The 20450-nt window shown below is 41.3% G+C and overlaps 1 protein-coding gene across 1 annotated transcript in view; it reads left to right on the forward strand.

Moving 5' to 3' along the window:
- ccdc80 (coiled-coil domain containing 80) overlaps positions 1-20210 on the forward strand; it is a 46164-nt gene extending 25954 nt beyond the window's left edge. Inside the window, exons 4-7 of the mRNA XM_068040676.1 lie at positions 835-986; positions 6529-6632; positions 10007-10087; positions 18058-20210. Coding sequence (XP_067896777.1) covers positions 835-986; positions 6529-6632; positions 10007-10087; positions 18058-18374 — 654 coding nt within the window. The 3' untranslated portion in view covers positions 18375-20210. The remainder of the gene's footprint in view (positions 1-834; positions 987-6528; positions 6633-10006; positions 10088-18057) is intronic.
- The last annotated feature ends 240 nt before the right edge of the window (positions 20211-20450 follow it).

Below are 20450 nucleotides of genomic sequence, written 5' to 3' on the forward strand. Positions count from 1 at the left end.
ACTGAGTGCCTTAAACAGTGAGGTCATTCTGTACATCATGGCACGGAGTTCTGCAGCTGGCGTTAGGAGCTTCATGATGTCATTGATACTTGTTTACACAAAATGTTCCTTAAAATATATATAACAAAATGAAAAAAGGAATATTAAGGTCCATAATGCATTGCAACTGGTGCTTTTTAGAAAGGGTACAAGTTGGGAGGCTTTCTCTTTAAAGTTTAACAACACAATGCTGGCAGATCACCTTAAAGTTCTATAGATCTGAGTTGTGCTTCATTAGTACAACCATCCCAGTGATCGAGGCAACCTCGAGAACAAATCCCTCCATGGTCTCGTCCCTCCCTATCACAGTAACCTCTTCCAGCTCGGCATCTTTCCAAGAGCTCTGCGTTCTTTCAGCTCTTGTCCCTCCTTTCACCACATCATTGGTGGCTGTGCCTTCAGCCATCTAGGCCCTAAGCTCTGGAATTACCTCCTAAAACCTTTCTGCCTCTCCACCTCTCTTTCCTCGTTTCAGATACTTCTTAAAACCTATCTCTTTGACCAACCTTTTGTCACATTTCTTACTGTCTTCCTTGTTGGCTCAGAGTCAGTCTTTATCTGGTATGCTCCTCTGAAGGTCCTTGGAATGTTTTATTATACTAAATATGCTATATAAATGCAAGTTGTTGTTGTAAAGCAGGTGGAATGAGGACTTCACTTAATACAACTTTAACCTGGAAAAATATAGTACGGGATGTTGTGTTGCAATATCCCACTATTTTTTATTTTCATATATAATCGAATCCTGCAAACAGAAAGGACAGAAGAGGTAACCATGGATATCTGTATTGACAGCAATACTATGAAGTACCAATCGCAATGCAAGCCGTGTTTAATTTGATTGACACCTTCACAACAAGAATCAAAGAGATGGAGAAACAGAAGAGAGATGGTACACCATGCAAGAAAGAAGACACACCCAGATCACTGGAAAATTTCTTGTCCAGGTATGTATGGTTTTAGAACGAAAGAGTAATAAAATTGAAACATTTACTTATATTCACATTTTAAAATGCTTTTATATATTGCCCTATTATTTGTCTCCTGATCTCTATACAGTGTTGTCCCTCTTTTACTTTTAAGTTGGGTGCCAGTCATACTACTGTAAAATGCGGACACCCAATTTCCGTATCAATCAAGGTGAGAGAGATTGACTACCTGCATTTACTTACGTGAAACATGCTCCTTTTTGGCTGAAATTTGCCTTGTTTGACAATGAGTGGGAGGAAGAATCCAGTATGTACAGTGGATTGCTGATTTTCTAGATTAAGTACATCAGCTTCCATCCATGGAAATATAAACCCGTGTATGTTGTACCTTTCTGTAATCTGTAGGAAATTATATTTTGGAGACCTTATCCTCCACAAAGGAATTGAAAGCTGATTTGATTGTGTTTTCTCCACACTGTGCCACTCTTCTTCTTGTTCTGTGATTCTGTGTTCAGTTTTCTGCAGGCAACATCAGTTAAGTGAATATATGATGATGTGTCATATTCACAAATGTTTGCTTACAATTATCCAAGATGTATAGTTAATTAGTTAAATCCCTGATTAAAGTTGAAATGAATTCAGCATTTTGTTCCAGATAATTTGATCACAATGACATAAATACAGTCCTTTGACTGTCAGTTGTGGCGCACTTGCTGGCACTATCACCTCTGAGTCAAAGGATTGTGGGTTCAAGTCCCACTCCAGGACTTGAGCACAACAATCTAGGCTGGTGCTCTAGTTCAGTACTAAGGGAGTGCTGCACTATTGGAGGTGCTGCCTTTCAGATGAGATGTTAAAATGAGGTGCTATCTCCCCTCTTGGCTGGACAGGGAAGATCCTGTGGCACTATTTTGAAGAAGAGCAGGGGTGTTATCCCTGCTGCCGTGGCCAATATTTATCCCTCAACCAACAATACAAAGTCAGATTATCTCGTAATTATCAGCTTGCTGTTTGTGGGAGCTTGCTGTGTGCATACTGGCTTCTTCGCTTCCTACATTATAACAGTGTCTACACTTCAAAAAGTACTTTATTGGCTGAAAAGCACTTTGGAACATCCAGTGGTTGTGAAAGGCGCTTTGGAAGTTTGAGAACTTTTTACTCTTAAGTTTTTACTCAGTCACTCTGGTCTCAGCTTTTCCTGGCAGCAGAATGTTGATGTAATAGGATGGAAGGAACCTATTTCCAATAATGATCTTAAACTTGCATATTCTTAACATGGCAAAAAGATTGGGATGAAAAGTGAGAGGAACAGGAACCAAAGGATTGTGATATAAATAGTAACAAAACATAAAGAGCGCTGACTAAACTCAAACATATTTCTGTCAATATCCAACCAGAGCCTGATTATGAATGATGTTATTACACTCCTCTGTTGCTAACAGTATAGTTACTTTTGATGAACTGTGATCTCTCTCTTGTTGCTTACCCTCTCATACTGGATTCATATAACTAAGCTTGGCTAACTCACTAGATATGTAATGATTCAATTCCAACTCAAAGAGCAAAGAATATTGACATGTAGCTGAGCCATATGACTGATCTTTAGAGTTTTCCACAGCGTTAGTCAGCTGGGTTGATAAGCACCATAAAAGCACAGAATGGTTACAGCACAGAAGCAAGCCATTCAGCCCGACATATATGTGCTGGCTCTCTGCAAAAGCAACTCAGCTAATTCTACTACCTCATCCTTTCCCCGTAGCCCTGCATTTTTTTTTCTCTTCAGGTGCTTATCCAATTCCTTTTGAAAGCCACATATGAATCTGCTTCCACCACCCTTTCAGGTAGTGCATTTCAGATCCTAACCACTCGCTGTGTAAAAAAGTTTTTCCTTATATCGCTATTGGTTCTTTTGTCAATCACCTTAAATTAGTGTCCTCTGGTTCTCAACCCTCTGCCAATGGGGAAAAAGTTCTCTCTATCTACTCTGTCCGGACCCATCATAATTTTGAACACCTCTATCAAATCTCCTCTCAACCTTCTCTAAGGAGAACAACCCCAACTTCTCCAATAAAAGCAAAATACTGCAGATGCTGGAAATCTGAAATAAAAACAAGAAATGCTGGAATCACTCAGCAGGTCTGGCAGCATCTGTGGAAAGAGAAGCAGAGTTAACGTTTCAGGTCAGTGACCGAAGAAGGGTCACTGACCCGAAACGTTAACTCTGCTTCTCTTTCCACAGATGCTGCCAGACCTGCTGAGTGATTCCAGCATTTCTTGTTTTTATCCCAACTTCTCCAATCTAGCCACATAACTGAAGTCCCTCATCCCTGGAACCATTCTCATAAATCTTTTCCGCACCATCTCTTAAACCTTCACATCCTTCCTAAAGTTTGGTGCCCAGAATTGGACACAATACTCCAGCTGAGGCCAAAACAGTGTTTTATAAATGTTCTCATAACTACCTTGCTTTTGTACTCTATGCCTCTATTTATAAAGTCGAGGATCCCCTATGCCTTTTTAACTACTTTCTCAATCTGCCCTGCCACTTTCGATGATTAGTGCTTATATACCCCCAGGTCCCTCTGTTCCCTTTATTTTATATTGCCCCTCCTTGTACTTCATAACAAAATGTATCACTTCACACTTCTCTGCATTAAATTGCATCTGCCTCCTATCTACCCATTTCACCAGCCATTCTATGTCCACTTGAAGTCTATCATCAACCTCCTCACAATACTTCCAAGTTTTGTGTCATCTTCAAATTTTGAAATTATGCTCTGTACAACCAAGTCTAGGTCATTGATATATATCAAGAAAAGCAGAGGTCCTAGTACCTGCCCCTAGGAATCCCACGGTATCTTTCCTCCAGTCCGGAAAAAACATACACCCACTACTCCCAGTTCCCTGTCACTCAGGCTACTTCGTATCCATGCTGCCACTATCCCTTTTACTCCATGGTCTTCAACTTTTCTGGCCAGCCTATTATGTGGCACTTTATCAAACGCATTTTGGAAGTCCATAGACACCACATCAACTGCATTATCCTCATCAACCCTCTCTATTACCTCATCAAAAAACTCAATCAAGTGAGTTAAACATGATTTGTCTTTAACAAATCCATGCTGGCTTTCCTTATTAATTCATATTTGTCCAAGTGTCTGTTAATTTTGTCCCGGATTATTGTTTCTAAAAGCTATCCCATCACCGGAGTTAAACTGACTGGCCTATAGTTGCTGGGTTTATCCTTAGACCCTTTTTTAAACAAAGGTGTAATATTTGCAGTTCTCCAGTCCTCTGGCACCACTCCTGTATCTAAGGAGGATTGGAAGATTATGGCCAGAACCTCTGCAAGTTTCACTTAGTTCCCTCAATGTTTTTGGATGCATCACCATCTGGTCCTGGTGACCCATCAACTTTATAGTCAGCCTTTCCAATACCTCATCTTTAGCAATTTTTAGCCATCCAGATCTCAACTACCTCCTCTTTCACCATGACTTTGCAGTATCTTCTTCCTTAGTAAAGACAAATGTAAAGTACTGATTTAGTACCTCAGCCATGCTCTCTGCCTTCATGTGTAGATCCCCTTTTTTTGGTCCCCAATCGGCCCCACCCTTCCTATTACTACTCTTTTACTATTTATATGCCTATAGAAGACTTTTGAATTCCCTTTTATGTTAGCCAGCAGTCTCCTCTCATATTCTCTCTTTGCCCCTCCTATTTCCTTCTTCACTTCTTCTCGGAACTTCTATATTCAGTCACGTTCTCACATGAATGGTCAATCTGACATCTGTCGTATGCATAAAATAAAAGCAAAATACTGCAGATGCTAGAAATCTGAAATAAAAACAAAAATGCTGGAAATACTCAGCAGGTCTGGCAGGATCTGTGGAGAGAGAAGCATAGTTAACATTTCAGGTCAATGACCTTTCATCAGAACTGGCAAAGGTTAGAAATGTAATAGGTTTTAAGCAAGTAAAGTGGGGGTGGGGCAAAAGATAACAAAAGATAACAACAGGGGGTCACAGCGAATAACTGACCAGAAGGTCATGCAGCAAAGGAAAAGGGTGAGTTAATGGTGTGGTGAAAGACAAAGCCTTAGTGCAGAGAGGGTGTTAAATGACAGAATAATGAACAGCCCTGGCCAAAAGCACAAACATGAAAAAATTAGTGGACAGGCACATGGTAAAAAATGAATGATGAAACAAACTAAAATAAAATAAAAAGAAAATAAAGAAAAAAATATAAAAGTGGGGCCAGTCATGCTCTGAAATTATTGAACCCAATGTTCAGTCTGGTAGGTTGTAGTGTGCCTAATCGGTAAATGAGATGCTGTTCCTCGAGCTTGCGTTGATGTTCACTGGTACACTGCAGCAAGCCCTGGACAGAGATGTGGGCATGAGAGCAGAGGGATGTGTTGAAATGGCAAGTGACAGGAAGCTCGGGTCATATTTTCGGACTGAGCGAAGGTGTTCTGCCAAGCGGTCACCCAGTCTGCATTTGGTCTTCCCAATGTAGAGGAGACCGCATTGTGAGCAGCAAATACAGTATACTAAATTGAAAGAAGTACAAGTAAATCGCTGCTTCACCTGAAAGGAGTGTTTGGGGTCTTGGATAGTGAGGAGAGAGGAGGTAAAAGGGCAGGTTTTACAACTCCTGTGATTGCATGGGAAGGTGCCGTGGGAAGGGGACTAGGTATTAGGGTGATGGTGGAGTGGTCCAGGGTGTCGCGAAGGGAACGATCCCTTCGGAATGCTGACAGGGAGGGGAGGGGAAGATGTGTTTGGTGGTGGCATCATGCTGGAGGTGGCGGAATTGGGACATCTAACCTAACCCTAACCCTATGTAGTTTATTAGTATTCGGAAAGAAATAAAGTAACCTCTTCTATCCCAACAACACAGCTTAATCCCTAGAGGACCAATATAACAACTTTCCATTTTCCACACCAGCCAGCCTATGGTCTCTGAGTGAAATTGTTATTTGATATTGCAGTTTTGTGTGGTAGATCCTTACCAATAATAGCTAAATTAAGATTGTTGACAATCTCTTTCCCCCAGCAGTCTGAGGAAATTTTCATCCCGTCAGTCTGGGTTGGATATAAACCTAGGTTGCTGATGTGAAAGCCAGTGTGCAAACCCAGTTTGTTTTTTCATTAAGAATAATCAAAGACTAGGTTAAGATACATATTTCTGTGCCAAGCATTGGTTGGTTTAAAAAATGCACAAGTGGTTAGATCATGATTAAAAGCAAAGTTCTATGTGATAGAAATCTTCAATCAGAAAACATCCCTTTAATCCCTCCACAGCCCAGTCGAGCAAAAAGGAATTCGGTTGACTTAAATCTCTCTCCAGGATTTTCCCTTATTTGAATAGCTGGCAAAAGGCACCAGTTCCATTTATATATGACTTGTTTTCCTTTCTGCTGTTCTCTAGGTTACTTCCTTAAAATACTTGTGTAGCAAGCACAGCATTTCTATCCCTCCCTGGTGATGACAGGAGATACTGAGCAACCTCAGGACATCTGGCTGGAATTGTTTTCATTTGCTTTGTTTCTTTCCTTCAGATTCCGTTGGCGGAGACGTTTATTTATTATTTCTACCCCCACTGATGAAGAGTGGGCCTATCAACATCAGCTTTACGCCTTAAATTCACAAGCTTGCAACCTGGGTGAGATGCAGCACCTTTACCGACCAAAATACCTACCCGCACATCTCAGAGGAGAGCCATTAGGAAGGCATTGCTGTTAACTTTCTAAGGATTTTCCTACTTAACCATGATTTGTTTTATTCAGAATGAGAGAAAGCAAATACAGTTAATCCTATTGTAATTAACTGGGATCATCCGAAAATGAACTGAATAAGAGCAATTTAAGTCGATGTTTAATCCCCATACTGGTACCCTAGTTCTGGTCTCCCCCACAAGTGGAAACATCTTCTCTATGTCTACCCTATCAACTTCTTTCATAACCTTAAAGACTTCTATTAGATCAATTAGAAAAGAGGCCCAGCCTGTTCAATCTTTCCTGATAGGTATGACCTCTCAAATTCTGGTATCATTCCAGTAAATCTTTTTTGCATTTTCTTCAATGCTTCCATATCCTTTTTACAATGTGGAGACCAGGATTGTGCACAGTACTCCAAGTGTAATCGAACCAAGGTTCTATACAAGTTTAAAATAGCTTCTCTACTTTTCAATTCTATTCCTTTAGAAATGAACCCCAGTACTTGGTTTGCTTTTTCACAGCCTTATTAACCTACATCGCTACTTTTGGTGATTTGTGTATCTGAACCCCCAGATCCTTCTGTTTCTCTACCCCTATTTAGACTCTTATTTTCCAAGGAATATATGGCCACCTTATTCTTCCTACAAAAATATACTACCTTGCACTTATTTATGTTAAAATCCATTCACCAATTACATATCCATTCTGCAAATTTATTAATGTCTTCCTGTATTTTGCATCTAAAAAGCAAACTCACAGATGGTTTTCTAATGGCTGAACTGTTTCCTTTGGTCATATTTACTGGTAAACCTCCCTGCACTTGTGCTTGGGGATAAACAAGGTAGCACTGAAGAAAAATGTAGAGTGGGACTATTCATATCTTGATGTAGATAATATAAATCAGCCAGTTGGAAATCACATGTGCTCCTATGAGTCATTCCATCAGTTACTGCAAGTTGCAGTCACTGCTGTTGAGTTCCACTCCAACACTTTCTCCAGTGCTGCCTCTACCCATGGCCAAGGTGATCAGGAAGCCATGAGTTTGTTGATTAATAGGGCTGCCCCTCATAGCTTCCTGCATGATCCAATAGGTCGCTGGCACTCAGGCTATGAATTTCCTTTGGGGTTCTCCCAATTGGCTGCCGTAACCTCAGGGGAAGATCGGTGGAAACCTCAGATACACCAGAAAACAGGATTTTCGCCAATCTTCCACCAGTGTTAAGGTGGCCAATCAGGCAAAACCCAATGTCATTGTCTAAGTTTGCACATGAGTAATGGTCACTTCGGCAATGTATAGGAGGGCAGTTGGTGCGTGTGGAATCATATCTCAATATGAGCCTGTGCCTTCAGGACAGGAGGGAATAAAAAAAATACAATATAGGATAGGAAAAATTCTTGGTGCTCCATTTAAATAATAATTGTTAATAATGAGTGAAATGCTGCAAGCACACAATAGGTCAGGCAGCACCTATGGAGAAAGGAAAAATTCAGGTATAACCCTTCATCAGAACTTCAAGGTATTACAGTTTTTATGAAGGAACAGAGCAAAGTAAAAGGGGAAATGGGAGGTTCACATACACGGGAAAACAGAATGCCCTGTAAAATGATTAGGTGAAGAACAGGAAATGGTTGAATGGCAGAAGTGATAACAGCATAAAACAAAAGGAGCAAAATAAGAGAAACATGCGAGACCCAGCGAATGTGTGAGTAGTTAGTGTAGCCAAGTGAAGAGGGAAGCACGGAAACCTGGCAAAGCAGAGCATGTTCCAGTGCCCAGGAGATTTGGTGGAAGAAAAAGCTAGGTCAATACCAAGTATGCATACCACCCCGCTGGCAGTACACTGATAGGGGATCCCCACTCCAAGCACCAACCTGCTTCCTCCCCTGAAGATCTGATCAAAGGACTGCAAAGTGCCTGGTAGAAAGTTGACCTGCTGTTCCTTGAACTTGCTTGAGCTTCATTGGAACAAGGTAGAAGGCCAAGGACCGAGAGAGGTTAGAGTACGAGTTGGATGGAAAATTAAAGTGACAAGTGACTGGGAGCTTAAGGTCAGACTTGCAGTCAGAAATTCATTTTCCTTCTGTCACTGATTGATTCCAGGCTGTGATTTATGGCGAGAAATTGTATTTAAACTGTACACTTTTAAAGATACAATCACAAGCTATAAAACTGAGTACAGTGACTTTGAAATTCTGCCACAAGCTGCCCTGTGTTGGAAAACTCTGGTCTAGACATCCAATGTGCTCTGCTCGCCCTACCCACCATACAGTGGGCGCCAGTGTATGGTGAATGGTGTGCACGCACATTCTGAACTGGAAGTGTGCTGCCCACCATATTTGTAAAGGCATCAAAAGCAGTGTCCAGGGCCTGCACCTGAAATGCATGTTAGGCTTTTTGCAAATAAGTGTGTTAATGCCTGTTTTATGGCCCCTTTAGCAAATTGCTATACTTTGGATGCAGAACTACTTGCAGCCTAACCAACAGTCCTAAAACAGACCACTTCAGGCCACCACCACAAAGGTAAGTTTCCAAAAAATATATACCTGAACATGGAGCCATGAGGTGCAGGAGTCCTCGCCCCGCCTCCATTTGAAAAACACCGGATGCTGCCAGCCACTGATTGGTACCCCTACTGATTGTTGCCTTCACTCTCTCCCAGTCGCCACCACCTCGCCTCCACCCAGGGCACTCCCTCCCTCCTGATTGACCTTGGCTTTTGCAAAACCTAGCTCAGGGAAGCTGCCAGCAACACAGTGACCAGAAATCCATATGTTCTTTGCTAGCGAGATACCTAGAGTAGCACAACAATTGTCTGCAGCTCACTGTTCTGATGTAAATAAGGCCCAAGGCCCAATATCGGGGAGATTCCTGTGCCCAGTTTGCATTGGTAGACTGCCTGAACCAATTCCTAGGCCTCTGTATCCAGCTGAGAAGTGAATATTCACTTTGTGTCCAATTGAAAAGTAATAGTGTTGATCTCATGGTTTCTGCTGTAACTCAACCTGTTTAAGTTGGGAAATATGTGATGTAGCATCCTTATTTCTGGCCTTTTATATTTACAAGTGTTTGAATTTCTGCATATATTTCATTTACCTTTCTTATTTTGTTAGTGATTTATTTTCCTGCACTTCTGCTCCCAAACTGACCTGAGTTTACTGAGCTCATGGCTTATTTGGAACTTATGAACTTAAAATGGAAAGAGAAATATTGTAGAAACATAATACCATAGCTTCATGTTTCTTTCTAGAATTTACCCAATTAGTTGTGGTCTACATATTATTCCATAAGATTAACATGAGAATAAATCTCTCTTTTAAGGTTTACGTCATTTGGCTGTTCTGAAGTTGATGGGCTTGGGTATTGATGTTGGAGGAGTTTTGGAACTCTATCCAATTAACGGTAAGAGTACTTTCATATCATCAGATATATTTAAAAATACTTATGCTGCTGTGAGAGCTGAAACTGTATCTGGTGATGACAGCCAACATGTTCCAGTATAAACATGCACTATTTTATAAGTAAATAATGGCTGTGCCCAGAGGGGCAGCTTAAGAAGTGAGAAGCTTTGCAATATTACATGATCTCTTTTATTCTCATTGCTAGTTTTTAATAAGCTTTATAGCAGTGACCTTTAACCTTCCTTTCGCAAAAGTCTACCAGACAGATGATTCTTTTAGGTTTCCTTTTTTTAAAAAAAACTATAATAAATCCAGTTGAATCATAAGCAGTTTTAAGTAGTGTATCCAATACTTATGCAGGTAAAACTTTTCATTTTGTTTTTATCTCATAAATTACTTGACAAGAAAGTGACTATAAGTTCTGTTTCAGTAGCTGGTTCCTCCACATACTGCTGGAAATGTTAAGTGAGTGGGTGGGATTAGACACAAAACTTGCTATAGAGAGAGTGCAGCAAAGGTTTACCAGACTGATTCCTGGGATGGCGGGACTAACGTATGAGGAGAGATTGAGTCGGTTAGGATTATATTTGCTGGAGTTCAGAAGAGTGAGGGGGGATCTCATAGAAACTTATAAAATTCTAACAGGACTTGACAGGGTAGATTCAGGAAGGATGTTCCTGATGGTGAGGGAGTCCAGAACCAGGGGTCATAGTCTAAGGATATGGGGTAAACATTTCAGGACTGAGATGAGGAGAAATTTCTTCACCCAGAGAGTGGTGAGCCTGTGGAATTTTCTACCACAGAAAGCAGTTGAGGCCAAAATATTGTATGTTTTCAAGAAGGAGTTAGATATAGCTCTTGGGGCGAAAGGGATCAAAGGATATGGGGGGAAAGCGGGAACAGGTTACTGAGTTGAATGATCAGCCATGATCATAATGAATGGCAGAGCAGGCTCGAAGGGCCGATTGGCCTACTCCTGCTCCTATTTTCTATGTTTCCTGCCACCTTTAGGGACCTGTGGCCATACACTTCTTCTACCCCTTTCAATATCCTCCTGTTTATCATGTATTCCCTCGCTTTATTTGCCCTTAGTGAATTCATTGCATCTTGAATAACTTCATATTTGTTTTCTTCATGTCAAATATGGGATTATTGTAATTCTTATGGGAATTAATTTATGCATTGTGATTACCAATGTAAACTTAAGACCATGCTGAATATACATTATTTAAAATCCACATTTCAAAATAAATATACAAGCCAAAAACAGTATAAAAATAGTATACAAGGCCAAGAACTGTATAATAAGTATTTTCTCATTGCAAAATTTGTCTTTTTGTGAATAGGACATACCTAGATAATGTATAGATGCCAATATGATAACTGCACTAGCATAGCTTGGTTGGGCAAGGGAGGAATGGGGGGGAGTGGTTAGTGGATGTGGGCGGGCAACTGATGTGCAACTGGGATATAAATCAGTCAGAATCAGACCTGGCAAAAGTTAAGTGAGTCTGTTAATAGGACTATTCTTCTTAGGAATGATTCTGTAGTTGGTTGAATCAAGGTGAGATTTGATGAATGCTGTGTATTCACTTTGTGTGTGTAAAATTAAGCAACTTGACAATTTGTACCAGATCTGCTCTCTCAAAGTTTTTCAGTTCATCTTCAAAAAGTTTGGAGAAGCATATATTAGAGCATATGTTAAAGACAATACCCAGTTCAGATCACAAGGGGGTCTTCCTGGGTTATGTTGTTTCGCATTCAGATATTGGCAGTGTGGGCACATTCCTGAACATAAGAAACGTGGACCACTTATTTGAGTGGCTAGCATCACTGCACCCACGAGAACAGTTAAGATAGAACTGAAACTTGTAACAATTGTGTACATCAACAGCATGATGAGCTAGTTATCCTAGTGACAAGCTGTACCAGTGGAATGGTAGGACATGGAAATTACCATATGGAGATTTATGGTCATGAATCCAAGTCTTTGCCAAGCTACCTGGGGGTCATGGTGTACAGAAATCAGCCATGTTTCACAGGTAGGCTATTTAGTGTCAGACTGTCAACTCTCACTGCTCTCACTCTTTTCCTAGTAGGTGGTGGAAGTGTAATATTGACTGATGCCCAGGACTGGGTCACCTTCCTATGCACCTGTAAGAAATGGTACACAATGCAGAAAATCCAAGGGAAAAATTGTAAAATGTGTGGGAATATATAGGTTCTATGTTTAAGGACCAAAGTTAAAATTGATTCATGTGAAAAATAAGAAACCTTACACACAAAGAAATTAAGTAAACAGTACTGATCTGGAAATGTCATCTTTCTGCTGAAAGAGTATTGCATATCGGTTTCCCTTTTCGATAAATATTACTGCTTTATTTTAACTGTCCAACCCCATCAAGATTTTATGTGGTTTGCAAGTTTTGAAGTTTTCTAAATCGAAAATGTTTGGTGGAATAGTAATGGGGCCGGGATTTTGTCTTGGTGATGGGGGTCTCGACCACTGGCAAATGCGCTGGCGAGAGCACCGCTTTGCTTCCTCTGGGGAAGGCGCACCATATCAAGTGCTAATTAGGCATGTAATTGGACAGTGGCGGGCCTTCCCCAGGATCAAGGACCCCAGTGGCGGAAGTCCTGGCTGCTGAGAGCTGTCAACCAATCAGAAGCCAGCAGCTCATTAACGTAACAGTGCCACCGCGGAGGCATGGGCTGCTGCTGGGAGAGCACTCACCCAAGGCCCTGGAACCAGGACACAGGTAGGTCATGGTGGGAGAATCTTGTGGTGTGGGGGTTGCAAGGGAGGGGCAGAAAGAGCAAGGGGGTGGCTCTCCGCGGGTTCCCCCCCTTCCCAATGCCAGGTCCCTCATTCAGGCACTTTGCCTTTTAACGGGCGCCCCCCCCACCCCCCACCGCCACTTCCCGGAGTCGGCAAGCAACTCACACAGGTTTGCTTGGCATGCTCCCCGTGCAACGACAGGCCCACCTGTCGCTGGGCTAATTCTGGTGGCAGCGGGATGAGGCCCTTAATTGGGCATTAATTGCCCACATAAGGGCCTCAATTGATGGTGGGGCCTTCCCGCTCCGGACTTTATTTGGGTGAAGGCAGGAAGGTGGTGAGGTTCCATCCCACCCGATAATATGTTCTCTCTGCCCCAAAACCCAACAGAGGGCAGAGCATAAAACTCCCCCCAGAGATTTGCCCAAATGCATTTAGTACTGTTGCGAAAGCATCATCCACAGTTCCATGTTTTGTCAATTAAAAAGTGTCCAGTCCCTTTGGAGATGTACATTTCACATAAATGCATCTATTGTCTCCACAAAAATCTGTTTTTAAAAAAAAACTTTCTTGAAACTCCATGAGGAATTTTTTTTCTGATGTGGCAGCTTTCAAAGTTTGGGCTTCTGTTTTGGTACTTATAGTACTGTCAGCTCTGTGCATTAAACAAAACTCAAGAATGTAGCACATTTTAACTCAAAAAGTCCTATGAGAGATGTGGTTTCTTCTGTTTCCCATGTAATGAAATACTGGAAGGAGGAAACATTATGGTTCATAATACTGCAATCCATGGTTCAGCCAGTCACTTCTAACTTGGAGGGTATGCATAACCAGGTAAGCTTACAGAGGATTTCTTAGGAAAGGATACAAGGCTTCATATTCTCAACAATACTCTGTATTGCCAGTATGACAATATAGTAGCAGAGATGTCATCCAAGTATCATAATAAAAGGAAAAAAGTGTAAGCCAAAGCTTGGCAGGCTTCTCAATCGTAGCGTCAGTCTTGGCAAAACTGGCAGAGCAAACTTAGACATCTGCATGTACTTTATTTTATGACACATCATATGGAGTGAATAAAAAAGTAAATATTTTTACTCTTCAAATACAATAATATGTTTTGGCTGCAGAGATTGAATCTTTAAACGTTTGAATCTTTGATATTGTTACGGCCAGGTGAGAAAGGTGTCTAGGGGTCCCTCTCAGCCTTCATCTGGTCTTACCGTAACAGGGTTTACCCTGTTACTCTTTGTGGAGTTTTGGCCAGTCAAACTGCTATCGTATGCGGGCTTTGGTCTTTCATATACTGGCATGTACAGCCACTGTAGCCTCGTGGGTCCTTCTTAATTTTTCTCCCCGGTACCTCTGTGGCACGACTAACTGGTGAGCTACTGTCCAATCCTTGCCCTCAGGTCTGTGAGGAGAACTCCATTTCCTCATCAGTACCTCATTCTTTAAATAGTAGCAATCAGGAACTCCCTCTGCTTCACTTAAAAGGGTGCAGTCCATGCTAACTCTCACAATATTGGGTCGGCTCACTGAGCCTCAGCTAGGGAATATCCATTTAATTCATTCCCTGGGTCTCCTAACTTTCCAACGAAAGTCTCAGACAGACCTGGTCTTCTGCCTGCAGTGCCAATGTAGTTTGCTCTGGGAGAGCTGGTTTGATCATGGTCTGATCCACTAGAAATTCAGGGAAACTGCAGGGGTCCGTCTCCTGCCACTGCCCTGTCTGTCTGGCCTCCTGCAGTCTTTCTTTCACTACTGCGAGGGCTACCACCTTCACCCCTGCCAGATCATTACCTAGGAGCAGGTCAATCCCATCCACAGGCAAACTAGGGACAATCACAATGGTCACTGGTCCCGAAACTAGGTTGCACTCCAGGTGCACCCGGTGTACAGGTACAGGTATACACTGCCCTCCAGTACCATTCAGCACCATTCTGGTATTTACTGCATTTTCTGGGGGAAGTTCAGGTCTTTTCCCAGTAAAAGGGATCCAGTAGCCGCTGTGTCCCTGAGAATTACTATGGGCTTGCTTGCCCCACTCGAGGGGTATGGGGTTACTTTCCCTTCAGACACAAAACCCTGATAATCCTCAGGAATCCTATTAAATTTTCCTGGACTTGCAGCGGTAGACCAGGATCTCTTACTGCAGTTAAAGCTACAGCTTGTTCTGTTATGCTTTCCATCAGGCTTCCTCTTCACTGAACGGATATGCCCTGATTAACCCTACCGGCTTTCCCTTTAGGTTGCAGCAGTCAGCTTTTATTACAATGGAAGCACACAGGTGTCTGGGTCTCACTCTTGCTCACAGCAGCTTCCATTTTGGCTGGAGGAGGGCCCGCTGTGTCTCCTGCTTTCCTTTCTCCCCCAGGACTGCTTGGGTTCCTATTACCTTCCCACCCTTTGTCCTTTTTGGATTTGTGGGGGTGACTAGGAAAGGTTCTCCCCTGGGAGACCGACTTATAAATTAAAGCAAACTCATCGGCCAGAATGGCCACTTGCCAGCCTCTCTGAACCCGCTGCTCCTCTACATGGGTCTTTATGGAGAGTGGCAAAGTGTAGTAAATTCCTCTAACAGGATTACTTCTCTGAGATTCTCATAGCTGAGCTGTATTTTAAAGCCCTCGGCCACTGGTCAAAATCCAGCTGCTTACTTCTTTCAAACTCCAGATAGGTTTGATTAGCTTGCTTCTTGAGGGTTCTAAGCTTTTGGTGATAGGCTTCGGGTACTAATTCATATGCCCCGAGGATAGCATTTTGTGTCAGTTCGTAATTTGATGAACTCTCATCTGGCAACAGGGAGTAAACCTCATGGTCTTTTCTGGTTAGCTTGCTTTTAATAAAAGAGGCCAGGTCTCAGCTGGCCATTTTAGCAGCCTTGCCAATTTCTCAAAGTACACAAAAAATGTTCTTACATCTTTCCCGTGGAATTTTGGAATTAGTTGAGCTAGTTTTAACAATTCTGTACCCAGCCCTGAATTACACTCCTGCATATTGGGTGAACACAGTAGCGCAGTGGGTAGCACCGCAGCCTCACAACTCCAGCGACCCGGGTTCAATTCTGGGTACTGCCTGTGTGGAGTTTGCAAGTTCTCCCTGTGTCTGCGTGGGTTTCCTCCAGGTGCTCTGGTTTCCTCCCACATGCCAAAGACTTGCAGGTTGATAGGTAAATTGGCCATTATAAATTGCCCCTAGTATAGGTAGGTGGTAGGGAAATATAGGGACAGTTGGGGGTGTGGTAGGAATATGTAATTAGTGTAGGATTAGTATAAATGGGTGGTTGATGGTCAGCACAGACTCGGTGGGCCGAAGGGCCTGTTTCAGTGCTGTATCTCTAAATAAAAAAGTTAAAAATAAAAATATTGGCCATGCTTTCACTGGGGTAGCTCTGTACCTCACCCCCCACCCCAGATAACTCAAGCCGCTTCAGCTCTCTTTCTTCGCATTCTTTCTGGAATATTCTTCCTCTCTCTCTTGTTCCTTCTCCTGTCTTTCTCTCTCTCTCCTCTCTTTCTTTCCCTTCACATTCCTTCTGGAAGGCTCTCTCTTCCTCCCTCTCCTGTAATTCATGTTCCTCTGTTCCAATTGTAGATTTGCTAGCAATACCCTGTCGGGATCTACTTCTAACCCTGTTTCTACTTCTTCAGATTCAAGGGAAAAATGGTTGGTCACTAGTCTTAGGAGTTCAGACTTCCTAGCCTTGCCACGTACAGTGATCCCACACTGCTCAGCCATTTTTCTCAACTTCTCTATAGACAGCACTTTTAACTTATCCCAAGTTACTTCACCCTGGCTTGGAGAGCTGCTAGCTTCAGTCGTAGACATGTTAGTATTCAATCACACACAACCACAAGAAAACCTGTATTGAAATCTTGCTCTTTTTTGATTGGGAACAATTTGGCTTCCCACTTCCAATTTCTCTCATTTGTCTGTGGGTAAAATCCAGGATGGTAGCCCCCAAATATTTGTTACAACCCAGTGAGAAAGGTGTCTAGGGGTCCCTCTCAGCCTTCACCTGGTCTTACCGTAACAGGGTTTAATTTTAAACACACCGTGCTTTTAGCTCCCCCTTGGTGAAACCTTGTTCACTGCTTTCCAATTATAAGGCAAAGAAACCAGCACAAATGGATTTTCTTAGGTTTAAAGAAGAAAAGTTGAAATTTATTAAATTTGAACTTAAACTCTAATTCGGTTGATGCCTACGGATACATGACGTGCCCACGCTAGCATGTATATGCAATACACACATGCAAATAGAGACAGAAAAGACCAGAAGAAAAATAAAGTGGAAAAGTTTGAGGCAATATCTGAAGAGTTTTTGTTGTGGTTCTTCGAGTTCACTGTAGAGTCCTTGATTGTAGGTAGATCTTGCTTTTCGTTGCGGCCCAGTTTTTTTTCTTGGGGTTCATGTGTCTTCAGTGGATTCAGAGGCTTATGACAAAAAGTTAGGAGCAGACAGGAGAGATCTTCTCAGTCTAGGAGTAAAAAGTCTTTCTGAGTTCAAACTCTCTGTGGCTAGTTCAAAAAACCCTGGAACAGCTAGTTAGTCATGTGACCAGCTGGTCCAACCAGTCCTGGCCCCTGTGGATTGCATCACCCAAGCAGGCCCCGGAATGTGCTTCCCCACCCCTTGACTGTCCAGTGATCAACATCCATTATAGGTTGAATGTGTCAGGGAATGGTCCTTTGTCTACACAAGCACCGTCTGTTATTATGCAAATGTTTTTTCCAGCCACGGCTGATCTATTAAACAAGTCATTTCCTCCCTCCAGCAAAAGTTCAAAATCTATGTTCATATGACAAAACCAATGTGCCTCATTCTTGGCAGGTGGGGGCCTGCATGACAATACAGTATTTCTATTGCTATACAAAATAAATTATATGAAAATCACTTAAAGGCCGAAGCAGTCTATTCCTAGTGCAGTATAAATGAGCATTTTATAGTAGTTACTTACGTGAGGTACTAAATTTCTCTTTTAGTCAAATAATCTTTGGATTTGCCAGTCTAACTTAAGTTAACCAACTTAATCTTCAGTAAAATATGGTGGTTTAATAATTAATTAGGTATTTTAAGGAAGGATATAGTTATAACTGGCAGTTTCACGGAAAATGTGTTTAAAATGAAGAATTTTTTTTTAAACGTATGTTTGGTAAAACAAGTTTGTTGGCTTTGTTTGCTACATTGACAGGAACCGCAACTGTTGATCGCGAAGAGCTCTCCCAGTCCTTGGTAGAAGACTTACGGAATTATTTCCAAGTGAGCCCAGAGTATTTTTCAATGTTGCTGGTTGGGAAGGATGGAAATGTCAAGTCATGGTATCCTACTCCCATGTGGAATATGGCCATCGTTTATGACCTTGTTGACTCTATGCAGCTTCGACGACAAGAAATGGCCATTCAACAATCCTTGGGTATGCGTTGTCCAGAGGATGAATATGGATACAGTTACCATGGTTACCAAGATGGATATCATCAACAGGGTCACTATGGTGGATACCATTACTAAAAATAATAAACTATGGCCTTTCTGATTAAATGCTGCAAACCCCAAGGACTAAGTTTTAAAAGCAATCTAAAAATCACATTTGATACCAATTTGAGTATTGTTTTCGTAATTACTGAAAGAAAAGCTTCAGAAAATACTTTGCTACAGCTATTGGGAAAAATGTCAATTTTCAGTTGTATTTTGGAAATATTTAAAGACTACTCACTGAACACTCTGCTGACTTAAAGAACAAACAGTAGTTTTGGAAGCCATACTATAGTCAGCATTTTTGCAAGAAAGTTTGTGTAGCTGATGCTTATCATGGAAAGTGTGCATATCCATAATTAGAGGTGTTTTTGTTTGTTTTAGCATATTTATTGTGTATTAAAGGGAGAAAAACTTGCACCAACAGTAAGGAGCTAAATAGAAATAGTCTCATCCTGTACAAATCAGATTCCAACCAGAAATGTTAAGAGAAAACGTTCTTCCTCATCTTCAGTATGCATCAACAAAGATATACAGTGAAACTAAAAAGCAAAAGAAGTTAAACAAAAATGAAAGCACCTACTTAACATGATGTTGTGAGATGCTGCAATAGAACACATTCAAATGGATACAAAACAAAAGATGCAAGGCATTTCAAAATTACATTTGAAATTAGCATCACACCAGGTTACTGAGATCACTCATGATAAGTACTGTTCGTTTTTAGCTGACCAAGGAGCAAACAAATAAATGCTGGATACTGTGAAGGTAACCATGCTGTCAGTTTGTAGAGTGAAGGTGAGTGAAATTTGAAGAGCTGTAGTAATACTGTACCTCTCACCCAGTATTACACCTGACACATATTTACAAAGAAAGGTCTATACAAAGCATGAGTAGATCAGTATTTTGGGTACAGCCTCCTCTTCTTCGGACTAATACTGTACTACGGCCGCCATCATAGAATCAGTGCAGAAGGAAGCCATTTGGTCCATGATGCCTGTGAATGGAGGGAGTTCATTCATCATTTTTCAATTTATGGGGGTGGGTTGGAACAAAAATTTTAATTATGATTTTAAAAATAAAGATCTGTTACAATTCAGAGTTTAGTCCTGACCAATATTGATCCCTCAACCAACATCATTGAAACAAATTATCTGGCCATTATCACTTTGTTGTTTGTGGGACCCTGCTGTGCACAATTTGCCTGCTACATTTCCTACATTACAAGAGTGACTACACTTCAAAAGTACCTTGTTGGCTGTAAAGTACTTGGCGATGTTCTGAGGTTATGAAATGTGCTAAATAAATATATCTTTTTATTTGTGTGTACCACTCCCAAGTTGTGGAGACGAGATGAGTTGAACTAATATTACTGCTTAACAGTCAGAAAGGTTTTGCTGAAGGGTGTAAGGAGGGAGATATGTGCTTGTAAAGCTCAATGGTGTTGTTACACAATATATTGTGGTGCATAACAATTTCTAGTGACAGTGTTAGTTTTTAAAACAGGGATAATTCACAAATTTATCTAGAATTAAATATGTTGTGTATTGTAGTTTACTTCATTTTTGAAAATGTGTTCAGAAATTCCACAGAGAATATGTAGTAGGCCAGGGTGTGTACTGTATTTCACAACCAGTGACCTTAGAGTTATTTAGAATTTAAACATGTATTACATTTTAGAAAACAAGCACTGCTTTCAGTTTTATTTGTTACAGCATCCCAGTAATTGAAAGCCTGGCCAACTGGGACAGTAGCATTAGCCATAATGTATATTTTCCTCTCACTTGGCATCAATGTAGTAGTCTGAAATGTAAAACAATTCTGGATCATTTTTATTTGGGGAAACAATAATAATGCCAGCAATTTTCTGACTGAGTGGTGCAATTATTTCATTGGACTGACACAGCGACACTGTTGTGAAAGAAAATTCCTAATACTTAAATAAATATATTTCTTCATGGAAAAAAGAAAATGCTAGAATCACACAGCAGGTCCATTAGTACCTCAGCAGGGAAAAAGGGATGTTAATGTTTTGTGTAGAGACCATTCATCTGAAAGTTCTGATGAAGGGTCTTTATTCAAATTGTTAACCTGTCGTTTTTTCCTTATAAA

Source organism: Heterodontus francisci, chromosome 10, assembly GCF_036365525.1.
Source record: "Heterodontus francisci isolate sHetFra1 chromosome 10, sHetFra1.hap1, whole genome shotgun sequence".
Classification (NCBI taxonomy): domain Eukaryota; kingdom Metazoa; phylum Chordata; class Chondrichthyes; order Heterodontiformes; family Heterodontidae; genus Heterodontus; species Heterodontus francisci.